The sequence below is a fragment of the Perna viridis genome, chromosome 9 (genome assembly GCF_037379345.1).
Source record: "Perna viridis isolate PV_CMFRI_1.1 ecotype Kerala chromosome 9, ASM3737934v1, whole genome shotgun sequence".
Taxonomy (NCBI): domain Eukaryota; kingdom Metazoa; phylum Mollusca; class Bivalvia; order Mytilida; family Mytilidae; genus Perna; species Perna viridis.
The window spans coordinates 37,354,742-37,380,734 of record NC_142453.1 but is presented as its reverse complement, the minus strand read 5'-3'; the positions used below and the strand labels follow the sequence as shown (position 1 = coordinate 37,380,734).

The window sequence follows — 25,993 nt, the reverse complement described above, 5'->3', positions numbered from 1 at the left end:
AATTTCAGACGTCCAGAGCTATGGACCTGTTTGTTAGTCATCATTTTACCAATGAAGATATCGGTTGTTGTTTTTAATTTCAGACGTCCAGAGCTATGGACCTGTTTGTTAGTCATCATTTTACCAATGAAGATATCGGTTGTTGTTTTTAATTTCAGACGTCCAGAGCTATGGACCTGTTTGTTAGTCATCATTTTACCAATGAAGATATCGGTTGTTGTTTTTAATTTCAGACGTCCAGAGCTATGGACCTGTTTGTTAGTCATCATTTTACCAATGAAGATATCGGTTGTTGTTTTTAATTTCAGACGTCCAGAGCTATGGACCTGTTTGTTAGTCATCATTTTACCAATGAAGATATCGGTTGTTGTTTTTAATTTCAGACGTCCAGAGCTATGGACCTGTTTGTTAGTCATCATTTTACCAATGAAGATATCGGTTGTTGTTTTTAATTTCAGACGTCCAGAGCTATGGACCTGTTTGTTAGTCATCATTTTACCAATGAAGATATCGGTTGTTGTTTTTAATTTCAGACGTCCAGAGCTATGGACCTGTTTGTTAGTCATCATTTTACCAATGAAGATATCGGTTGTTGTTTTTAATTTCAGACGTCCAGAGCTATGGACCTGTTTGTTAGTCATCATTTTACCAATGAAGATATCGGTTGTTGTTTTTAATTTCAGACGTCCAGAGCTATGGACCTGTTTGTTAGTCATCATTTTACCAATGAAGATATCGGTTGTTGTTTTTAATTTCAGACGTCCAGAGCTATGGACCTGTTTGTTAGTCATCATTTTACCAATGAAGATATCGGTTGTTGTTTTTAATTTCAGACGTCCAGAGCTATGGACCTGTTTGTTAGTCATTATTTTACCCTTAAAGATAGCAGTTAGTTGTTGTTTTACTGCTACAGCACTATTTGTCAACAACTCGGTAGAACCTAGCCAAGCGGGGGCTGTTAATGGTATCGCCATGACATCTACGGCCATTGGAAGGTATGTAATCTCAAAGAACTTCACCAGCTTAGAAGTGGAAGTCAATGGTATCGCCATGACATCTACGGCCATTGGAAAGTATGTAATCTCAAAGAACTTCACCAGCTTAGAAGTGGAAGTCAATGGTATCGCCATGACATCTACGGCCATTGGAAGGTATGTAATCTCAAAGAACTTCACTAGCTGAGAAGTGGAAGTCAATGGTATCGCCGTGACATCTACGGCCATTGGAAGTTATGTAATCTCAAAGAACTTCACTAGCTGAGAAGTGGAAGTCAATGGTATGGCCATTAGTGCTGCAAACAGGTATCAAAAAGTGCTTTAGTTATCGAGTTTAATGGGCCTAGAATGGTATACGGCTGCATCATATGTCAATGGGAAGATAAATCAATGTAGTTTTTGAATATCGTATTTATCAAAGTGAAAAACGATAAAGTTTTCTGCTATTTTGCATTAATTAGAGGAGGCGTCAAAAATCAATCAACCCCAATACACTTTGATAAGTAATTTACGTGAAATCGTTCATTGTAGGTATTGGGAAACAAATAACATGTAAAGTTCACATGTATACAATTTCAAAAATGTAAAAAAGAACTTTTTCAGACAAAAGTTGACTATTTAATCACAGAACAAGGTTGCCCCTAAAAATGGTTGCATTTTAGTGCATTTTCAATGATTAAGAGATAATAAGACACTGTAGAATATTACAATGTATATCGATTCGATCTGCAACATGGGCTATGCAAAAAAGTCAGAAAAATTCTTTTTCAAATTTTTGAAATTGTATACATATGATCTTTTACATGTTACTTATTTTCCGTTACCTACAATGAACGATTTCACTTAAATCACTTATCAAAGTGTATTGGGGTCGATTGATCTTTGACTTCTCCTCTAATTAATGCAAAATAGCAGAAAACTTTACCACTTTTCAGTTAAAAAAGATTGATATTCAGATTTATCTTTCCATTGACATATGATATAGCCGTATACCCCCTAGGCCCATCAAAGTTAGAAAAATCCTTAGCCGTCTGCAGCCCTACATGACATCTACGGCCATTGGAAGGTATGTAATCTCAAAGAACTTCACTAGCTTAGAAGTGGAAGTCATTGGTATCGCCATGACATCTACAGCCATTGGAAAGTATGTAATCTCAAAGAACTTTACTAGGTTAGAAGTGGAAGTCAATGGTATCGCCATGACATCTACAGCCATTGGAAGGTATGGAATTTTAATGGTAAGAACTTGATAGAATCTGGGTAAGTAGGGACAGTCAGTGGTATTTCCATGACTTTAACTGCCATTTGAAGGTTTGTAATTTTTATGAAAGCCACAGTAGAACCTAGTGTAGCAGGGCCGTCAATGGTATCACCATGACATTTACAGCCATTGGAAGGTACATGTATGTTAATTTAAGGGAAACCCATGACAAAAATAGCTATTATGTAAAACTGTTTAGTCAATCAGGGGTTATATCTACAGCTGTTTGAAATATATGATAATTTATTGAGTGAGATTTAAACCTAATGTAATTTTTTCAGTTGAAGTTTATTGAAAGATTTCTCTACAATGATGCCAACAAAAATAAAGTTTCAAAAATGATAAGCTTCCATTTTTAGATATTTTAGGAAAAGCATTTGTTTTACATTTTAGAACATTAGCTCCTACAGTTGGAGGAAGTATATTTGCATGGTCTGTTAGTTATGGAGCCAAACATATAGGTCCTCCATTTGATGTGAACTTGGCATTCTTTGTGATGTCTTTATGTACATTTGCTACAATTATCCATGCTGTAACTTTGCCAGAAAGACTAACGAGGCAGAAGAAATAAGATTGAAGAACTTACAGTCCATTTTTGACGTTTGACTAGATTAATGTACTTTGCCATAGTTCTGTGCTTACTGTAGTAGTGCTGCGATAATTTAATGATTCATGAAAAGCTATTCACGGAATTGATATCCCAGTTTGTCTCCTTGATATTCTTAAACTTCCATGGTATCTCTAATCAAAAGATTTGAAATGATGACATCTAAAACAGGAAGAATTTTCTCAGACTTAAGTAATTTTTTTCAAGTTTTGTAGTGCTCAGACCAGGGAGAATATTATGGAAATTTTGCCTAATTTATTCAATATAGCATACCTGAAACGAAAATGGAATAAAACTTTTGCTAATGGGAGGTAAATCTGTTTTCTGCAAAAATAATATTTTTTTTATCTTAAGTCATAAAATATCACAATCCAAAGGCATTGTTGTAAGACATAAAGCAATGAAAAACATCAAACTGTGATTTCAGTACAAAAGGTTCATGCGTACATCTAGCACAATCAATAATTTAACAACTTTTTGCCAGAGAATGATACCAGTAAACTTTCAGTTTTATCTTATTATGTTTTTGAGACAAGATTGACTTTGTGTGTTTTGTACTTTGACATGAAATAAATTTTAATGGGAACAAACTGGTATTTATTGTTTTTGATCTCGTATTTTTCAATGTGTTTGTTGTTAAAGCCATAAGGGTTTTGTTGTTTTTTTTTTGTTGTTGTTGTTGTTTTGTAGTGTTCAGTATTTTGTGTCAGTTTGTTGTTGAAGATGTCTCAACTTTTATGTCATTGTCAAATACATAAACATCACACTTTGTGAAGGTGCTTTTAATATCATTATAAATGTAGATGTTTACAGAACAAGGGTCTCATGTTTTGATGTTACTCAACCAATATTTTTTTCAGATCCTTTATATATAAGATATATAGACAAGCAAGTACTATCTTTAAAAAAAGATAGCTGACACAGTAAGATTTTCTTTTTACTTAAAATTTTCTACTTTTTATTTAAGAAAATAACACATGGCGCACAATTTCAATTTTCAATACAGTTTTATCGAACACTAATAATTTGTCAGTAATTGACCAATCTGGAAACAGAATTGCGATCAGGTGATTGGTGTTTCCATAGAATAGCATCTTTAAGATCAAAGGGTAAAAATTAAAACTATACCAACTGCATTTGAAAAACACTAGTAGTATGTGGATGAGACAAACGGTTGATTTTTTAAGAACCATGAAAGATACTTACATATCATGTATAGAAGTCCTTGTAAACTGTCTGAATTAATTTTGTGTATTTTATGCATTTACACAGGTCCATTTTTAGAAGTATTGGAATCTTTTAATTATTTAGTTGACTTACATATTTTGATGGATATAATATATAGACATTTTTTAAATACCCCGATTTAAATATTGGTGAATGGTTTAAAGAGGATTTCAAATCTATATCCAAAATGATCTATATTTCTTGTAAGAAATTAGTGATTTGTTTGTCACATGACTGTGCCATTTTATCATCAGTGCAATAAATATTACACTTCATTACTAGAAGCATTATAATTTTAATTGTGTATTAATTTTCACCATTTTTATATTTGACAAGTAAATACTACAAACATCACGTATGAAATTTAGATCTTACATTATGAAGCACTACCGAGTAATGATTTTTCAAAACCATGACATATTATGACCAGGAAATATGAAAAAATGAGCAATAGTGAAAATAAGTATGTTTACATGTAAGTAATGACTTTTGACTACTTATAAATGTATACTTTTTTAATAATGCAAAATATTTGTATAAAGGCCTTTTTTCTTACCAACCAGATGAGAGGAAATACAAATTTATTTTTATTTTTAATTCTGTAAACATGATATTAATTTTTTTAAAATTTTTAGCAGACTTTAAAAGCTTTTACACAAAGAATTGGTCACAATATTGACAGCTTTTTTAACTTAGTGACTGTGTGGTAGTTTATTTTGCACAGTGCAGTTTTAAGGGTATTGCATTATCACAATTAAATCTACCAATATTTATTTTAAGGTTAAAACTGTGCCATAAAAAAATTCTGTTGCTGAGTGAATTAACTGTTCAAGCAAGAATTCACACAATGCTAATTTCAATAAAACAAAATTCATATTTTACAGCTTTATTTTTCAACATCTAAAATAGTCGTTATATTCATGTTTTTTGTGTGTCTTTTTTTTCTACCTTTCAGTTTGACAATATTTTAATCAATAGTAATATGTGTGTTCAAAAATTTAATTTTACATGTACTATAAATGTTGATAACATTACAAGTATCATTGTCTTGTGTTAGTATTTTGTTGATCATTGACGTTACTTAACAACAAGAATCTTATTTGAAATTTAGACAAAAAATGCTATGATAGGTACAGTACCTGAACCGATCTGTGCAACAGAAATTGTGATTGGTCATTGATCACTGATCAGTTTCCAATCAGTCATCATTCCGTCAAACCGATACATTAAACCGGTGATCGCATCACGTGACCATAGGGCGGTTACTGTCTTTTACGGTTTTCGTTGTCTTCTTAGTCAATTTTACACATATTTACATAATGCAATAGATTTAAATATCAATTCTTACTTTTATTTCACATTTCTTTAATTTTCAACAGATCCTCCGTCATTTTACATAACAAAACTGTGATCAGATCAGTCACTGGTCATCGGTTATTGATTCATTAGTGATCAATCCATCAGCAGTCATCGATCTGTCAAATCCTTGTGTGAATCGTTTTAAGGACTGTACTGCACACATTTACTGATCAATACTGTATTAAATATCTTAAGATCAGCATTAATGTTTAGTTTTTGTTTAAGGTAATTTTGTGTTTGACTGGTCAGTTTATTTGCCAAAGAATGATGTAATATTTTCTGGTCTATCAAATAATGTTTTTTTTTTCTCCATGGCTGTATGTACCATACAAACAAGTTATGCCCTTTTATCTCAATACTGGTTATTTACCATTAGTTTTTGTGCTTATTTTATGCAGAAATTTGACATAATTTTAATTAAAGAAAAATTGGCTGTTTTTTTTTTTATTATAGTTATTCTGTTACAGCAATTCTTGATCTTAACCATGTTAAGTTCCCCACTTATAGTCGTAATTTTGAGCCCACTTCTCAGTGCAAATTTTATGAACTCATAAGAATTTAAATATTGTGGAGCTTGAAAAATCTTGTAATTTGTGTGGGGTTCAATAGTGCAAACTCAAAAATAGATCTGCCTTGTATTCATTCTCTTTTAAGTTAAAAAAATATTTGGTTTATAAAATAGAATAGAAGATTATATTTTTTACTTTTATTAGAGATTGTCTTTAAAAAAAAAAAATCATGTGTTCATAGATAATCCATTCAAGTTTTTCCCATTAACCTTATATGGACAGTATTATATGATTTTGTAAGTGTGTAATATTTTATTGGACTCCAATTTAATGAATTTGATGTACTTTTTTGTTTTTATACAATGTACACGTACTTTGTATTTTGAAATATAAAATAAAACCATAGCAGAAGGTAAAAAAAAAACTTTTGCAGTCTGGAAATGTAGATTCTCATTCAGTAATGAGTGGTTTAAATTATTTCTCCATTCAAGATGGTAAAATTAACATTTTCAACATGCAAGCTTTAGGGACCGTGTTTAAATCTTAATTTTACAATGGAGAATGGAGAAATTATTTAAAACCAAAAATGGGCTGAAGTAAGAATTGTGCTTATTCTGTAATATGTAATACCCCCAAAAATGACCTACATATTTTTATTGTTTTTATAAAAATGTTTTATAGGTCTACATGGTGAAATGTACTATCATTCATTCCAATCTGTCTGCTCTTTAGAGATAATTAACATTGAAAATTCAATGGTTTCTACTGTATTTTAGTGTCATTTACAGTGTTATTCCTTAATTTTGAATTCCTACAATACATTCTATATAATATATATATATATATCTCCTATGAAGGTCTATGGAAATCCACTCATTATTTTCTGTTTACTTAAGCATTTTACATAAAATATCAAAAACAAAAATATGTAGGCTTTCCTACCATGTATCACATTTTGCATGATTCTTAGTTGTAGTGCTACTTAACATATCGTTGAGAGTTTGGGCTATTAAAATATTAAAGTATGCTAGTTCAGTGATACAAAATACGATGTTACAATGCTAGTCAATCACATTTAATATTGCTTTGATGTTTGTAAATACCGATTGTAGGCTTTCCTACCATGTATCACATTTTGCACGATTCTTAGTTGTAGTGCTACTTAACATATTGTTGAGAGTTTGCGCTATTAAAATATTAAAGTATGCTAGTTCAGTGATACAAAATACGATGTTACAATGCTAGTCAATCACATTTAATATTGCTTTGATGTTTGTAAATACTGATTGTAGGAACGGTTAGAAGTGGTATTTTTATTTGAAGACAAGTTTAAAAGTGGAAGGATATTTGCCAATTTTAATAGGAGGCAAGATTAAAGGTGATATAATATTAGACAATTTTAGTTGAAGACAAGTTTAAAAGTGGAATGATGATATTAGCCAATTTAAATCAACGGAATGTTTAAAAGTGCTATAATGATAATCATTAATTATTGAGGTCCTACTATTATAACTCCTGTATAATGTATGCCAAAGAGTGAATTACATGTGAATTAAATCCAGTTTATTATCCAAATGTGGACTGTATTCATCTTGTTTGTTAATGTTAACAAAGGCAGATCCAGTTGAAAAAGAGGGGGGGTCTGTCCCTAATGCTAAAAAAAAATTGACTATATGGTAAAAATTGAAAATCACTGGAGTGGGCATCCCTTAGGGCAGCCTTTAACCCTGCCCCCACACTTTCTGGTTTTGTGGATTGTTAATTGAAGATAATTCAAGTTACTTTGTAAGACAATGTTAAATTGAGGCAATTAAATTATTTTTAGAGCTAGTCAATACTGTTATTACCTAATTACTTATGCTATTATGCTAGTCAATACTGTTATTACCTAATTACTTATGCTATTATGCTAGTCAACATTTATTCAGTCCAATTATGCTATGATGTTAGTCAAACTTAAACAAATCCATCTGTGCTTTATTGTAAGTCAATATTAAATCAATCCAGTTATATGCATCAGCCAATCACTGATTAATATATTTTTTTTTATCAATTTCAAAATTTGACCCTGGATATCATTTAGATCAATATTTTTGTATCCTTTGAAAGTATGCTATCATTTTTATCAGAATATATTTATTTTCTGAACTTTTATTACTCTTTGTTGTAAGCCAAAATTAATTTGAATCGTGAACATGTTCATGGAGGTAGACCTAGGATAAGGGACGCAACTATATCAAATCATTGGGACGTTCATATTCAGCATTTTACCTCAATCTCATGTAAGCATCAAAGTAAATTGAACTGATTTTATTCTGTTTCAAATGGAAGCTTGATAGACTTTGGTGAAATTAAATATGATACAAATGTATCACTGATTTCAAGAGTTATGTTCCTTACCCTAGGTCTACCTCCTTAAGTAAATATTGCTTTGTATACATTGAAAGTATTTATTAATAATATATGGAATGAAATTAAATTATGCTATTTTGTTAGTCAGTATTGAATGAAAACATTTCAATTGTACCGTAATGTGGATGCCAGTACATGTGGGTAACCTTGTATGCTTTATATCAAATAAATCTGTTGTTAGAAGTATTGTAGTTTTAGAGTATGATTATTAACATCAATGAAAATGGTAAGAATATAATTATACCACAACTTATAGGTATGGAGCTTTGTTGTTATACCTATTCAGTCCCTCTGGAGAGAATGCTTAGATATTTGGTGTTTTCTTCTAGTTGATCTCCTACCTGTATATCATAGTCTTTGTTAAGGTGATCCATAATAGAAATATTTATAACAGATTTCTCAGCTTGAATTGATATTTGGTATTTTACTTTTGAACAAGGTATTATTTAAATTTATAATTATTTTGAGATTTAGAGAATGACAAAAAAAAAATAATGTTATACTAACCCTTACTAGGGAGGTTAGTCATGCTGTCATGGCTGACAGTTAAGGTAGGTTGGATAACAATAAGCAAGGAATGTTTACTAACCCTCACCCCTTCCTTTAGTCAGATATGGTTGAGGAAGTGTATTCTTAGTATGGCATAGCTGGTAATTTCTTGTATAAAACAATTATAATTGTAATGTAGAGGCATTTTCGGTTTTTCATTAGAGAAGGAGATAGAAAAACTGGGCATAGTAAAAACAGCATTAAAAAGCAAGCAGACATGTCTGAGAACACGCATAATAACTCAAATATGGATACAAATTTAATGATATTTTTTGTGATTAAAAAATATCCTGGTCCCAAAGTCTGTGGTCAAAATATCAAATGGCTATGCTAAGTAGTTGTAGAGAAAACTGTCATGATGGATGAGCAACATGATCACTATACAGGGGTATTTATTATAAACAAAAATTGCATAACAATCCCTTAACACTTAATATAAATCTTTGGGTTAATGTGGGTGTCTTCAAGAAAAATCTTTATGATATTCTATACCACCATTCTAAATTACAACAAAAGCTCCATGATTGTATACCAATTAAAACAGAGACCATATCTTCATGATTATTGTAAACCAACCAAAACATTTAAAATATGATACAATAACTGTGCCTCACTGAAAAATATAGTCATCATTTTCAAGTTACTAGTCTCTGTAGCATATTAAAGGCCATCACATTTCTGATAAAAAAAATCAGTTTGTTTTATATTTTATTTTCATTAAACCCCCAAATCTTAACAAAACAAAACAAAACAAAACACACAGATCAAAATATCAACTTAATACAAGAACTGGAGACAAAATTAGAAGATACATGTATTTCAATATTTATCCACAATAAACAATTTTTCTGTATATATTGCATTTTCAGATTAAATACTATAGCAATTTAACCAAAGGACCATAGTTTTCAAACACTTTTGCTTTATTTATCATAGAAGTACCTTTAAATCTTTTATAACAATTATATAATTTTTGTCTGTAAAAATATGTCCAATCAGTTGATTTGCTGTATTATTATTTCAAAATATTTTAAAATGGCATACTAACTTTACCACAGGCATACATATAAAATGTAAACAATATACTATTAGTTTCTATCAAAAAAAATTCTGAAATGGTGTGTCTCATTACAACAAAACACCACAAATTAAACAAAATGTCGCCTATATTACTACCCAGTTATTTCATTGTTTTCTATCATGAGGAGTATAATATATAAAAATGACTAGCTCATAGTATAACAATTGACAATGGTAGCCTCCATAAATTATCTCTTAAATTGAATAGTATTTTTCTCAATGAAATGGTGAGTTTTGTGAAGGAAGTTTCATTACACAGCAACCTGGGTATTTAGTCTGCATATTTTTGCTTCCAAATGACATTAACATTATTGTAAAAGAAGTCTGACTACATATGTTATGATGCTCTTTACACAAATATATGTATATACACGTAATAAAACTGCTACAAATTTGTAAAAAGACAAAAAGCCATGCATAATTTTGTAAAAAATGTCTTAAATATTGGATTTCTCTTTCAAATAGAAAATAAAGTAAAATAAATGACGGGCTTGATTGATTAAATAGGGCAAAAATGTATAGACGAAATTAAAGACAACTGTCAAATAGAAAGTAGATATTGATTTACATGGAGACCATCAGGTTTGATTTACATGGAGACCATCAGGTTTGATTTACATGGAGACCATCAGGTTTGATTTACATGGAGACCATCAGGTTTGATTTACATGGAGACCATCAGGTTTGATTTACATGGAGACCATCAGGTTTGATTTACATGGAGACCATCAGGTTTGATTTACATGGAGACCATCAGGTTTGATTTTCATGTCAATACTTAAAATTGATTCAAAAATTTTTGAAGAAAAAAACATTGTCAAAGATGATCCGTACCCAGAATTTTACTTAATAATTTTGAAAGTGTGGAACATTCTTTACTCATTATTTATAGAAATAGAAAAATAAACTAGCCAAACACAAAAAACAAACAAAAAGAACTGATATTTCATATGATACATTCACCATCAAAACTGAAATAATATAGCATCAGTTCATCAATAATCTTACTTTATATAAAAGTGAGATTTAGTTTCCATAAAATCCAAAATGTATTTTGGGAAATATAAAAAAAAAATTGTAGATTTATAATTGATATTATGTAAAATAATCTGGAGACTTACAAATACAGTACATATAAAGAAAAAAAAAGAATGAGTTAGCCAACAAAATACATATAGATAACTGTAAACTTGACAAATAAAAAAACAACAAACAGGCTGGACAGGTGCATAGATTAATCAGATACAGCAATACACAACTCAAATGATGGTGTTACATGATTTTGTGTCTTCAACATAAACAAAAATGTAAATAAAACTCACCAGAATATGTAAAATTGCACTTGGTATTGACTATGTAATCACCTATACTTCTTCATATTATTGTACATGGTCATGTGATATTCATTAATGTGCATTAAATGTCAAGATTCTATCATGAAATAAATCTGTCTGTGCGGGACCCGATAGGGTAGTCAAGGAAAGTCAAGTCAAAAGCCCCTCACTCAATGAAATAAACACAATAGGTATATAGAGAATTATCATGATAAATTGACTGCCCTTTGGGAAGTTATTATCATGTTACATTTAGGCATTATCAATGTTACAGCCAATATCAAGGTCTCATGGGCAGTCAATTCATCATGATAATGCCCTCTACTGTCTCATGGGCAGTCAATTCATCATAATAATGCCCTCTTTATAAGCAACTATTGTAAAATTTATCTATGTAGCATAGACAGGTAAGAAAAACTTCACTTACAAACTGGTATTTTTGTTAAATACTTCATTCTGATTTAACAGACCTTTTAAAATATAAAAACCAAAATCATCAGTGGTAACCACCAACCAATCTCAGTATTTTTAAATTAACAAAAAAATCATATGACACTTAAAATCAAACTGCTTCGTGACAGCCAGAACAAATTAACACTGATAGGTATAGCTAAAAAATATTTTCAGAAAACCAAGACTTTTGATATGGTATATACCTAAATTGATGCAGAACAAACAGACAAACAACTAAAAAGATGGAACAACATGAAATGCATATACCACAGAATCAGTCAAATTGATTTATGACAATCTTCATTCAACATATTTTTTAGACAAACGAAGAAACAAAAAAAATTGCACAAAATATTGCCAATTCAATATACCATTGGTAGCTTTAATTTGGAGACACAACAAATGTCAATCAAAGGTTTTTAATTTTGAATATTTATACTTTTACAAATGTCTCCAAACAGTCAAAGGTTTTTAATTTTGAATATTTATACTTTTACAAATGTCTCCAAACAGTCAAAGGTTTTTAAATTTTGAATATTTATACTTTTACAAATGTCTCCAAACAGTCAAAGGTTTTTAAATTTTGAATATTTATACTTTTACAAATGTCTCCAGTCATCACCAGAATAAATTATTCAGATTTTCACCTCTTAAGAAGCACAATTTGGACTTATTTAAAATCAAGCAACAAAAATACAGGTAATTCAACATTAGATAACAGCAGCAAATTTAGAATTGGAAGCTTGTAACAATGTAAACATTATAATTTTGGCACAGCATGAAGCACAAAGTCAACTACTTACATGACATATCACAAACAAATACTTCACAACATTATCTAAAGAACACATATCACCACTTCTTTGCTTCACGTACAGAAATTTTATTTGATCTTAACATTTATTGTATAACCCAATTCAACGTAATCCATAAATGAATAATTAAGTAGCAGTCTTCATAAAAATCAAACAGAAGGTGATTCTTGCATGTCAAAAACCCATCGAATTCAGTTTTATTTCTTGTTCAGAAACAGTTGCTGATCACATAACCAGTCTGAGTTTTTCATTTGGTTGTTGCACTTTTAAGATAAAAGTTATATAGATTGTACACGAAACTGACACTTTGCAAGAGTTATCGTTCTTGATTTGGTTTGATTTGGTTGATTTTAGTGGAAGAAGAATGTATGTTTTTCTTAGAAGTGCAGATCTGAATAAGGAAATGATTATTGTAATAAAAAAATACAGCATATGTAGACTGAAAAAAAAAAAAAACAATTTGTTTGATGGGTTTTTCTATACCATGAATCACTTTACCATTGGCACTGTCTGAACTTTATATGGACTGGTACAGATTTATTCAAAAATTATTCACAACCTAAGTAGCTCTATTTTTCTATCAATGTGATCTGCAAAAAAAAAATTAAGATTGCTCTTACAATTACTGCTACATTTCAGATTTTCCTGGCAAAAGGGGCCATACTTTATATACAGACAGACAGGAATATGGACATGCAGATCATTATATATTCCAGACAAACTATAAGATTGCAAAAAGTACAATTCAAACACCTCAATTCAAAATTATTTGTATATCTTCGTAATACTAGTACATTAACTCTAAAATAGCAAGTAATTCTAAGTATAATTAAACAATGGAATGATTTATCATGATTGCTATAATATACAAAACATAATCTCTAATCAAAACAGACAATATTCATACAGGATTGAAAAATGAAAGAATTGTAATTGATAAAAATAAATTATAAGAAAATAGATAAGACAGTATTGTATATTGTGAATTTTCTTGTGGGGTTATCATTTTAGCTAAACCCTAACTGTAACCCTAACTAGAAAAAAAGTCAACGAAATTTAACAAAATTTAATTCAAATATCTCTTTGTTACTTTGCAGCCTTCAATTACTCTGAAAGAGAAAAGGAACAGCTAAATATCAATACCCAAGTTTTAGTGAAATAAACTTTGAATCTAAAATTAGCACCTACAAAAATTATCAGCAATAAAGTATAATTTGTAGAGTATGACACATGATTGTATATGTCCTAAAATTGATCCCACAGAAATATGATATGAAATAATGCAACAAAAATGAAGGACACTTGGTAGCACCATTACACATGGAACACTCCATTGGTCATGTGATCAGTTTCCACAGCAGCTCCTGATATTGAGGTTGTTGTCATGGTATTGTTGGCAGTGTCTGTAATTGTCTTGACAGCTTTCCTCAGTTCTTGAACTTGGCTTTCTACAACACTGCAAAAAAGAAAACAGTTTAAAAATGTATCTTATAAAAACTAGAGACTCTTAAGAGCCTGAATTGCTCACCTTGACTTGATAAGCAACATTCTATTTTATTTAAAAGCAGCTATGTTTTTTCTTGGATAAAAATTCTTCATGCTCAAACTTGAAGAACAATCAAATTAATTTTCATTGAATTCTGTCCAGTAGTTTTTAAGGAGAAATTTTTGAATGTATAAACAGTAATAATAGCAAAACAACACTGTAAAAGGGCAATAACTCCAACATGGCTTCATATATTTACATGAGAAGTTGACCAAAGATAGATCTTATCATGCTGAACACTTTAATCCATGTCAGAATTTTTATTAACCTAACAGTTTTGGAGATACATGCAAAAAACTTCAGTTTGACCCTGACATTCTATTTTTAGTAACAGCGGACATGTTTTTCAAGAATCCCCACATCAGTTATATGCATAATGCCCTTAAGGAACATTCATTCAAAGTTTGGTTCTAATTAGCCCATTAGTGTCACAGAAGAAGATCTTTAAAAGAAGTAACATTAAAAATAGTGAAAAAACATTAAAAAAAAGGCAAGAACTCCAACATGGCTTAACAGATTTACACGAAAATTTGACCACAGATAGATTACCCAATTCAGGATTTTTATAAACCTATTGGTTTTGTAGATATATGCCCAAAACATCTGACTGACCCCTATTATGTTCTATTTTTAGTAACTGAGGCCATGTTTTTCGATGGACCAAAAATCCCCACATCAATTCTAGGCAAAATACCCAGAAAAAAAATCCTACCAAGTTTGGTTCTAATTTGTCAAGAAGTGTCAGAGTAGAAGAAGTTTGAAAATTGTAGATGATGATGATGATGAACGTGGACTGACACCAAATGATGGCAATAGCTCACGTGGCCCTTCTCAAAGTAAAGCTATAAATTGATGGAAAGAATGAAACAAGGGAGTCTTCTGTGAAAGTTGACAAAAATATGGAATTATAACTGGCTGCATGATTCTTTGGTGAACCTGTAATTAGTACAAGTTATTGTCCTTTTAGAATTGACATTACTATGGAAAGGTGAATGATTAGCCATTTACATGTAAATCAATCTTCATAATTTACACTCACTTTGGCTCATGACAAACTCTTTGAAGTCAAGTAATTACCTCATGGAAAATTAAATTATAACAACCCTCCCACGTTTAGTTTCTTAATTTTGATATACTTCAAAACAAAGAGAAGTCATGTGACAAGATTTTAATCATGTGATACCGACCTCCATGAGTCAGTTGAAGTTTCTATTGACAGTGTATGGGCATCCATCTGTTTCTGAAGACCAGAGATCTGTGATCGGAGGGAACTTAAACAGGTCTGTAAGTTATCTAAAGGCCTACAATAAAATAATAAATTTGTAGGGTTAATAGTAAAACATTTATAAACTCAATAATACATGTATAACATTGGAGAAAAATAAAATCATTGGTACCAATAGACATTAAATGTGGTTACTAGGGTAGAAATAAGTCTTAACTTGATACCTGTTCACTCTCCCAAATGAGGGGGAGACTCCGATAAAATCAATGAATCTCCACATACGACTTGTGGGAGATTTTTTATTAAAATTACTGTATTTCTGTGAAAAATCTCCCAGGAGACAGTGTGACAGTGTCAATGGAGGAGAATCTCCCACATGAATTCAGGGATGATTTTATGAGGTCATCAAACAAAATGGAAATTGGTAAAATTGGAAATAAACAGAAAAAAAGAATCAGAACGGTAAAATCAGGATTTCAATTAGCAGAATTCCGCTAAAAAGTGGAAAAAAATCATCCCTGTGAAATGTTCCAAAGGTTAACAAACATGTAACTCAGCTATATGCACTGCCCTTAAAAACTTCTATTCAATCATACATGGTACTTTGTAATGCTTGGAAGTTACCAAGTCCACACTTTATGATTAATTAATTGATAGTTGTTTAACTACTTCCAGCAATCAGACATACCTTATTTGGTACTAGTATTACACACTGATTTTTATTCTGTTAGCTCACATACATGTACATGTAAGTAACAGTGTGTAGGTAGGCATGTCACACACATACATGTAAGTAACAGCGTGTAGGGAGGCCCGTCACATACATACATGTAAGTAACAGTGTGTAGGGAGGCATGTCACACACATACATGTAAGTAATAGCATGTAGGGAGGCCTGTCACATACATACATGTAAGTAACAGTGTGTAGGGAGGCATGTCACACACATACATGTAAGTAACAGCATGTAGGAAGGCCTGTCACATACATACATGTAAGTAACAGCGTGTAGGGAGGCATGTCACACATACATGTAAGTAACAGGGTGTAGGTAGGCATGTCACACCCCCTGACACATTATTTCTGTGCTAGCCACTTTATCTCCTAAATACTGCCTGCTTGGTAGAGAAGCAGTTACTAACACTATAAACACTTTAAAAAACCTTTGACATAACTTGATCAGGGATCTAACCCATGACCTCCTGCACTCAAAGCAAGCACACAGTACAATGAAACAAATGATGATTTAGGATGTTGAAGAGCAGTGGTCCTTTTCACAAAAAAATCGTTGGTGTAAAATTAGTTCTAAGTTATGATGTCATAATAGATCAAAGTATTGTGATATCATAGCTTCCTACTAATTTTACTCTTATGATTTTTTTAAAAGGGTTGCAGGATTTTAAATGTGTAACATATGTTAACATTAACCATTTATAAAGGAACTACAACACTTACTTGCTCTCAAGAGCCTTAACTCCTGTGTCTTGTATTAACTTTTCAACTACTTCCAGGTCAAAGGGCAAAGGTGGAATCATGACATCATTGTCCTTGACCTGTGTTCCTACATCTTTTGTTTCCTCAGAATTATTTCTACTTCCTCCTGAATTCATCCTCTTTGTAAGCTGGAGAAAGAAAAATGGTACATGGAAAAAAACATTTTCAAGATTAATATATAGATCATAAAACAGACTCACATATTGTCAAATGATGGATATTAATTAAACTATTGAAAATATAAAATTAGAGTGATCAATAATTAGTCTAGATAAACTCCAAGTACAGATCAATAAATAAATACAACAGTACTTTTATGACAATAAATCAATGATTTTTTATACAGAAAAAAAAATAGTACTATACACAGAAAGTATGAGGATATATTATACTTCATATTAAATTCTAGAATTTTGATTGGATAAAAGGATAAGTGGTATTCCAGTATACCACACTTCCTTCTAGAATGCCACCCGCTCCGACCGGAAATGTATCTTGTCCTTACCGTAGCACAGTCTGGTAATTTCCGCCTTAAACGAAAACACCAGACCACATTTTTTAAGGACGGTTTTGCAGAGGAAAAAAAACCACTTCTCAATGAGAAATATTAAGTCAATGGATCTTTTGATATTTGTTAATCAATAGAAGGGTGGTATACTGGTTAAAAAGATATTCAGTATAATATAACACATACTGCCTGCAGTTGAGGATAGTATCCTGGATCACCACACTCAGGAAAGGATATTCTTTCTTTGTGTGGTAATCCAGTATACCACCCTCAATTGCAGGCAGTATGTGTATAATATCTGCTAACTGTATTTTGAAACCAAAATCTTGGAACAAACTGGCAGTTCTCTAATAACAAACACCTCTGCAGGAAAGTGTGCCAGCATTATACCTCATGATGTTGAACAGAGGCCTTCAGTGTATTTCTCAGCTCAGCCACTTTAATTTGGTACGTTACCTTATGATGTTGAACAGATGCCTTCAGTGTAGTTCTCAGCTCAGTCCATTTAGTTTGGTACGTTACCTTATGATGTTGAACAGATGCCTTCAGTGTAGTTCTCAGCTCAGTCACTTTAGTTTGGTACGTTACCTTATGATGTTGAACAGATGCCTTCAGTGTAGTTCTCAGCTCAGTCACTTTAGTTTGGTACGTTACCTTATGATGTTGAACAGATGCCTTCAGTGTAGTTCTCAGCTCAGTCACTTTAGTTTGGTATGTTGTCTTCTCTTGTTTAGCTGCAGCTAATTCAGCTCTCAGTGCTTCAGTTTCTGATTGACTACTCTAAAATTAACATAAGAATTTGAAATGAAACGGAAATAAAATAACAAAAAGTATCATTTCCTGTATTATAACAACTATGTACTACAACATTCAAAACCTAGAGGAAAAATGGTATAGCTAAAAAATTAAGATTGTACAAAAAACCAAAATTCACCCATCTTTTATAGTAATAAACTATTGTACAAGGTTTGAATAACACCTTCTATCTGCATGTATCATCTAGACATCATAAAACAGCTAAACTTGATAACTACAAAAAGTTATCATTGTAGGCAGACAATCAGATGGTTAGTATACTTGCCAATTTCACATCATACCATGCCACAATTACACTATATATTGTAGGCAGACAATCAGATGGATAGTATACTTGCCAATTTCACATCATATCATGCCACAATTACACTATCTACTGCAGGCAGACAATCAGATGGATAGTATACTAGCCAATTTCACATCATACCATGCCACAATTACACTATATATTGTAGGCAGACAATCAGATGGATAGTATACTAGCAAATTTCACATCATACCATGCCACAATTACACTATTCATCAGTACAAATTAGAAAATATAAAATGGTGGGAACCTGCTAATGAAGCCTTAATTACTGCATGGAAGTAAAAAATGCACATGCAAATTTAATCACTTGCTAGAATGGATTTCCTGGTTTCTAAAAAGTTTATACAACATCCTTATCTTATCAAATACTATCACAGAGAGGATTTTGACAAACCTGAAGATTTCTCTTGAGATCATCTATTTCAGCATTCTGTCTCTGTTCAGCCAAAGATATATGTTCTTGTATTGTCTCTATTTCTTTACATTTCTGTGATAACTGCCACTGCAAGCTCTATAAACATTAACATGAGTTGAAAAATTTAAATAAGAATTAGAAGAAATATATTCCTAGGATAAAATTCTAAAGCTCAAACAATTTGAAAAACTTTAAAAATAGAATTTGATGTGTAAGCATGACACAAATGATACACATCATCATGCCCAGAAGCTACAGACCCATTTTCAAATGATTCCGATAAATACATTAAGTTTTCATGACAGAAAATTTCATAATGCTCCCATAATTCTTTTGTTTTAACCACTGCCTGAGTATTCAAAATTTTTACCAACAAAAAGTCTGGAATGTACCACAAAAGATTCATACCTGAATCTGTTCCTGTAGAACTGGTTCCCTGGCCATATTATCAGCCAGTTCCCTATTGACTCTTTCAAGTTCACGATGAAGAAGTTTATTTTCTGTCTCTAACTCCGTCACCTTTGACTGTTCTCCAAGCTGTGACTGTTTCCACTGGTCTAGTGTTGACTGTAGCTGACTTTTTTCCTGAGATGCAAGGTCCAAGTCTTGTTGCAGTGTTTCTTTCTCTACTTTAGTAGTATCCAGTTTCCTCTTCAGCTTTTTATTTTCTGTAATTTTCAATCCAATCTGCAAAACAAAATATATGAAAGTTAATGCTTTCATTCACAGAAAATTAAATGCTTAGAAATACTAGCCCATTCATTAGCCTTAGACTCTAAACTTTAAAGGGAAAACTTTTCAGTAGGAGATTTCATAAATATATATTCTACTGAGAAAAGTAAAAGGAAATTGGGTTCAGGGCTCATTACTTTTCTCAGTAAATTTCCTACCCTGATAATCAATGAATAATCCTTAAGACCTTCAAACATAAAATATCTATGATGAAACTCACAATAACCTGGCCATTCCAAGTTAACTTCTTGGTTCTCAAATAATTTTTCATGCAAATCTATGAAGGAGGAAGTGAGTTGTAGTCCCAATAAATGACATTGTGTGTAGTCAATCAAAATGATGAGGGAGGTACTTTCTTGGTTTTGCATTTAATTAATAGACAACGTAGAGCCAGATAATCTAGAAATTGTTTTCATTGACACATTTAAGATAACTTTATTTCTATAGTTTCTTACTAAGTGTCTAACTTTTCATTTTCTTTCTTGTGAACAAACAATACGTATTTTTTCAAAATATACTGTTACCATAGCATAATTGTGAGTACAAAGAAGTCGAGGAAAACCACCTTGTCCTTTAAAATCATGCTTAAACTTGCACCATAAAATAATTTCCAACCCTATGTTTATTTGTGACAAACCTGTTTCCTGAGATCTCTTTGTCCCTCCTTTTCCTGCTGTAGAACCCTCTCTAAGTTCTGTATGTTCTTGTTATAGTCATCTTCTCCTTCCTGCCACTGTCTGACTAGCCCCTCCATGTGGGTCTGGACGTCTACCAGTGATGATTCTCGTCTAGCTAGGGCTTCCTCTAGCTGAGAGACATGCTGCTTTAGAGAACTGTTTGTCTGTATAAGACCTACAATAATGGGGAGATTTTATCATGTTATCTTAAATGACTTGCTAGATTTGGATCACTGTCAATAATGTGCCCTGCGTGGAAAAAAAACATCTTTCTAATTCATTTCACTGGACACTATAAATTATTCAAAATGTCTTATTCATGAAAAAGCTGAAAGTTGCCCCCAATGCTACTTTATGTACCATAAATTGGGATACAAGTAGCAAGCTTTCCATTATATACATGCTATTTATTTATAAATGCAATAATTAATATATGCTGGCCTTTTCTACGAAAGGACCAATGAAATTAGGTTTACCAAGGTCTGAGCTCTGATGGTTTTCCATCAACATACAAATGCTATAAAATGGACTTGTTATAAATATTTCCTTAATTAACTTACGAAAGTCAAGGATCTAATGAACTACTAAGAATTATTGTAAAAAAAGCACCTGCTACTCTTCCTTTCTCTTTCTCCAGCTCCAGTTCCAGTTTCTGACTGGTTTCCTGTGAAGACAAAGCTTCCTGATGTTGAACTCTCTCTTGTTGTAGTTGTTTATCAAGGGCAGATAACTGTTGTGTGTATAATTCAACATCTTTCTCTTTCATTCGCTGTAAGTCTAACAGTTGGTTCTCCAAACACTGCTTCTCAAGTTTAACAGTTTCTAGATCTTTAGCTAATTGCTATATCATAAATTAGAATTATTGTAAAATTATTACAAACATCTAAACAAGAAAATAAGATCCTTTATCATTAAATTTATGAAACTAGATCTGGCTAATAAATTTCATTTCAACATGATCATGTTTTTACTGTCATACCATTGCTGAAACTCATTCAGTAAAGGAATCTTTTAAAATCAAGTTTAATTCACACTACTCAAATTTGAAATAGTACCAAAGGCAGAAAAAAAAATCTATTTTCTACTTAAATTCTGTATGATTTATCCTTTAAAACATAAACATGAACCATAATACATGATTTCCAAAATTGATCGTTTTTTGTGGAGGTAAGAAAAAACATGTCTGGTAATGTTTTGTTAGACTTAGTTACGATGAAAAGTGGTATTTTCTACATTAATCTTCTTCCAGTACAAACTGGCACAGCACACCAATACTTTGAAGGGATGTCAACATTGTTTTTTTTCATTTTGAAGGTGCCATTTCATAACATTTTTTTATGCTGACACAATATTACTGGCATTACCTGGGATATACCATTTTTATGCCTAACAATACTTTGAAGTCACATGATCGGTAAATTAATTCTAGACAATCTTAGAAATCATGTATTACTTCACTTGAAAATTCCATGTACATGTATATAATTACCTGCAGTTCTACATTAACTTGCCCTTGGTGTTCCATGATACTGATTTCATATTTCTTTTTAGCCATATCCAGCTCAGTTTCCAATTTATCTTTCTCAGAAGTTACCTCCCTTAGTCTAGAGCTCAACATGTCCACATTAGCTTCAAAAGCTGTCTGTCTGTTAGTCAGCTCAGTTTTAAGAGTGTTAAAATCTGTCTCCAATCTCTCATTTTTCTCTTTTTGATTAGATACTTCTTTCTGAGCTTGTTTTTCAAGATTGTCAATAGTTATTTTCAATTTTTCATTCTCATTGATGAGTTCTTGACTAGCAATACCATCGCCAGCTCCTTTTGTTAAATCAATTTCCTGTTTAAGGTTTTTCAGTTGAGTTTCTGTATCTTTTAATTTCAATTGGGTTTGTGACAGTTCAGTCTGAAGCTTTTCATTGTCCTTAGAACTAACAACGTTTAATTCTTCCAAACTTTGAACATTATTATGTAATTCCTTAATCCTGTCTTCATACCTTGATTTCTGAAGCTCAAGCTTCTCTAACATCTGAGATTTGTTTTCAGTCATAGAAACTTCAGCTTTTTGTTTCTCCACTTCAACACATTTTGTTGATTCCTCTATTTGCATTGTTAATGCATGCTTCTCTTTCTGAACCTGATCGATCTCAGCTGACTTATTGCTTAATTCTTGTTTCATAGACCTAAAACTTTTCTCAACCTTTCCCATATCAGTTCGTAGATTCTCCAAAGCTTTATCTACAGTAGTTTTTTCCTCCAAAGCAGCCTTCAACTGGATTTCAGTGGCCGCCTTCTCTTCTTTCAACTGTAAAATCTCAGAATCTTTTGCCATTAATGTTTTATGAAAAGATGATAATTGTGATTCAACTTCTAGTAATTTTTGCTGTTGTTCTTCAATGGTAGTGTCTCTTTCTACTAAAGATTCTTGTGAAAGGGTCAATTTCTTCATCATTTCAATCTGCTCATTTTCCAAGTTAAAAATCTGATTTTGTTTCTTTTTCAGATCTGACTGTGCCTTTTCTAACCGAGCATCAAGATCATTATTAGAAGCAATAAGATTTTGAATTCTTGACTTTTCATCATCAACAGATTGCATTTTAGCATCAAAAGTATTTTCTAACAAAGTTCTCTCCCTTTGAATATCTTGGAATGCAGCTTCTCTTTCCATCATGTCAAGTTCTATAGTTTCTAAATGTTTAGCCAACATTTCTTTATCTTTCAAGGCTTTCTGTTGACTCTCTTTCATCTGTTGTCGAAGTTTTGCATTGTCAGTTTTTAATCTCTCAATAATACTACCTTGAGAAGCAGCCTGACCCTGTAGCATGGTCAATTCATGCTGAAGTTTGGACCTAGCTTCATGGGCACTCTGAAGCTGTTGTTGATACCAAACTTTTGTATTGAGTAATGAGTTCAGGTCACTTTTAGCAGATCTCATTTCAGATTCAGTTTCCATTTTTGATTGTAAGACACTTTGAACTTCAACATACAACTCAGCTATTTTATTTTTCAGTGCCTGAATAGTGACCTCTTTTGCTCGAATATCATCCCTAAGCTCCTTCACTTTACTATGCATCTTATCATTAGTTTCTTGAGATATTGTCAATTCTTCATTGAGTCCTTTTGTCTCCATGACTTTCTCATCCAGAAATTTCTGTGCAGAAGCTAATGACTGTTCCAGTATGGATCGACTAGTCCGTGCCTTTTCTAATTCCATCTTCATGGCATCTACTTCACTGTGTTTACTCTTGTCTTCCAAGGATTTCATTTTAATTCTAAGAGATGAAACCTGAGCTTGTAATTCTGCTCTTTCTTGTAAAGTAGTTTGTGCTTCCTCAGTTAACATTTCTAGTTTACCTTCCAATTTAGCCTTCTCCCTCAATACAGCATCTAATTCAGCTGATTTTATGCTTTTGTCTGCACTTTCATGCACAATTCTGCTTGGTGTAGGCTCATTAATGACTTTGTTGAACAATGGTCCAACATGAGGTAAATCTATATCAGAAAAGCGTTTCGGTGTACTTGTTACCATGGAAACATGACTGGTTTCCTGTAATGCAACACTATCAATACCAGAATCAGTTAGCTGGGAAGTGTACAAATCGGAAGACTGGTCATGATTTGTATTAGTATTCTGGGAAACAGGTTTTACGGGTCTAAATGAAGTTTCATTGACAGTTAGATCAGATGTTGTCTGAGACTGATCTTTCGATACAATGTCATTAACATTGATCATCTTGTATGGTGGTAACGATTTAAGAAATCTTTCAGTATCCGTCTGAATGGCTTCCAACTCACTTGCAGCACTGGAAACACTCTGGTTATCTTCTGATCCTTGATCACTAGTGGGATCTCCAAGGTGTTTTACTCTACCAGAATTTTCATCTTTCGGTAAAGATGGATTTAACCATGATCCTTTTTCTGTTGTCAAGGTGATATCTTTTGCTGGTATTCGGACCAGATCACTAGATGATGCTGGGAAAGAGGAATTTGATTGATCTGTACCCAGAGGCGGCTGAACACCCTCCAAACTTACGGCAGGACTGGGTGCTGATGCCTTCAATAGAAGTAAAATAAAAAAAAACATACATTTGTCTTTTGTAGTTAGTGTGAAAATACCATGATATGATCTTTATAAAAAAGGTGTCTTATATTACCGAATAAAACTTCTGTTAAATGGTTTTAATATAGGAAATGAGGAAAATTGAGTTGTCATTCAATTTTTTGGCACAAATATCTAACAAATATCCATTATAAAATACTTTGAAAAGTCGAAATGCTATTAACATCTCAGCACCTTGAACAGATAATAGAAAATAAAAAGGGATGATAGCTGAGCTGCTAATTTAATAGGAAGACACAGCATAAATGAAAGATTTTTGGGTGTTCCTAGTGTAAGCGTCTTTCTAACTACACATGTTCCAATACCTTCATGCCAAAAGGTTTTCACAGAAAATCACATACACACTTTGAAAGATCAATTTAAGTTCTCCTTAAATATAAGTACCTGTGTAATTGGAGTAGGTGTCACAGATGAACTCTGACCTTTTAGCCTTCTTTCTGTTTCGGCAATTATCTGAGCAACAAGCTCAGGAGGAGCTGGAGCAATCTTTCTGTCTCCTGAAGGATCAAGTTGCTTAAATAATGAACTCTATGATTTATATGGATTAAAACAAGCATTTCTAGAGAGTTCTCTCTTCTTTTAAGTTTGATACATTACTAAAGAATATCATTTGAAATACTTTTGATTTTTTAAACATTAGCTTTTGTAAATATCAGGCAAAATAGGAAAATTCATAAATATACAATGTACACATCAAAACCCACTGTTCTGACAATATAATTTCACTCAAGGATGCTTTCTCTATTTGAAAATGACCATAATTTTTATCTCTACATTACTGCTGGATTTGCTCAGAAATTTTTCAATAGAATGTTAGAAAACTGAGGCGACAGAGTTATTTGCCCTTGAAATGTTCATTTTCAGTGCATTTCAATGAAATTATAACTCGATTTACCAAAAGGATATGGAAAATTTAGTCTATTTTCCTATATTCTGATGGTACAAAAAGTCAAATTAAACTTTCAATACTAATGCTACATTTATTGTATTGTCCAATTTTATTTGATAATGTTGTAAAATTCAGGATATCAATTCCATGATTGACTACAATTTTTACACAAGCCTGAGATTTTTTCAAGAATTTGAATTGTGAACAACAAAGATACATTCAACAGGTGCAGTAGAATGGAGGCAATGAATTGTAAATGAAAATCTGTTGTTATCAACCTTGATTTGATGGTAGCAAATTAAGATTTATAGGCTTCACAAACATAACGCCATATAACTACATTTGTGACCTTCAAAGCCACCACTGAGGCTTCCATATCTTCTACTATAATACAGCCATGTACATAATATGCGGTACAAAAAAAAATATACTTATATGAGAAACCAATGAGTAAAAAGTTGTGTGGAAATGCCCATGACAGAACAACAATTTATAAATACAACAAACAAAAATCATTGGTGAACAAAACAAGAAAACCAGGTTTACAAGAAAATACTAGACTAACACTTTTTATACCAAACAGCTGTAATGGTTCAAACCCTTTGCATTTTATACAGATACCGTCTGTACAATAAGCAGTTATTTTAAACTTAATTTTAAAATGTC

The 25,993-nt window shown here is 31.9% G+C and overlaps 2 protein-coding genes across 6 annotated transcripts in view; one reads left to right on the top strand and one right to left on the bottom strand.

The window, feature by feature from the left end:
* Positions 1–8,556, top strand: part of LOC148608258 (uncharacterized) — a 29,415-nt gene extending 20,859 nt beyond the window's left edge. For all 4 annotated transcript variants that reach the window (XM_088546291.1, XM_088546289.1, XM_088546288.1 and 1 more), the window contains exons 12-13: positions 834–995; positions 2,650–8,556. In XM_088546291.1, the coding sequence (XP_088402417.1) occupies positions 834–995; positions 2,650–2,827 (340 nt within the window). In that variant the 3' untranslated portion in view covers positions 2,828–8,556. The remainder of the gene's footprint in view (positions 1–833; positions 996–2,649) is intronic.
* A 1,058-nt stretch (positions 8,557–9,614) lies between these two features.
* The window catches only part of LOC148608257 (uncharacterized), a 23,303-nt gene continuing 6,924 nt past the window's right edge, over positions 9,615–25,993 (bottom strand). For both annotated transcript variants that reach the window (XM_088546286.1, XM_088546287.1), the window contains exons 5-14: positions 24,823–24,935; positions 21,814–24,372; positions 20,934–21,165; positions 20,285–20,499; positions 19,324–19,602; positions 18,895–19,011; positions 18,029–18,154; positions 16,828–16,994; positions 15,335–15,448; positions 9,615–14,057 (exon numbers count right to left, since the gene is read on the bottom strand). In XM_088546286.1, coding sequence (XP_088402412.1) covers positions 13,916–14,057; positions 15,335–15,448; positions 16,828–16,994; positions 18,029–18,154; positions 18,895–19,011; positions 19,324–19,602; positions 20,285–20,499; positions 20,934–21,165; positions 21,814–24,372; positions 24,823–24,935 — 4,064 coding nt within the window. In that variant the 3' untranslated portion in view covers positions 9,615–13,915. The remainder of the gene's footprint in view (positions 14,058–15,334; positions 15,449–16,827; positions 16,995–18,028; positions 18,155–18,894; positions 19,012–19,323; positions 19,603–20,284; positions 20,500–20,933; positions 21,166–21,813; positions 24,373–24,822; positions 24,936–25,993) is intronic.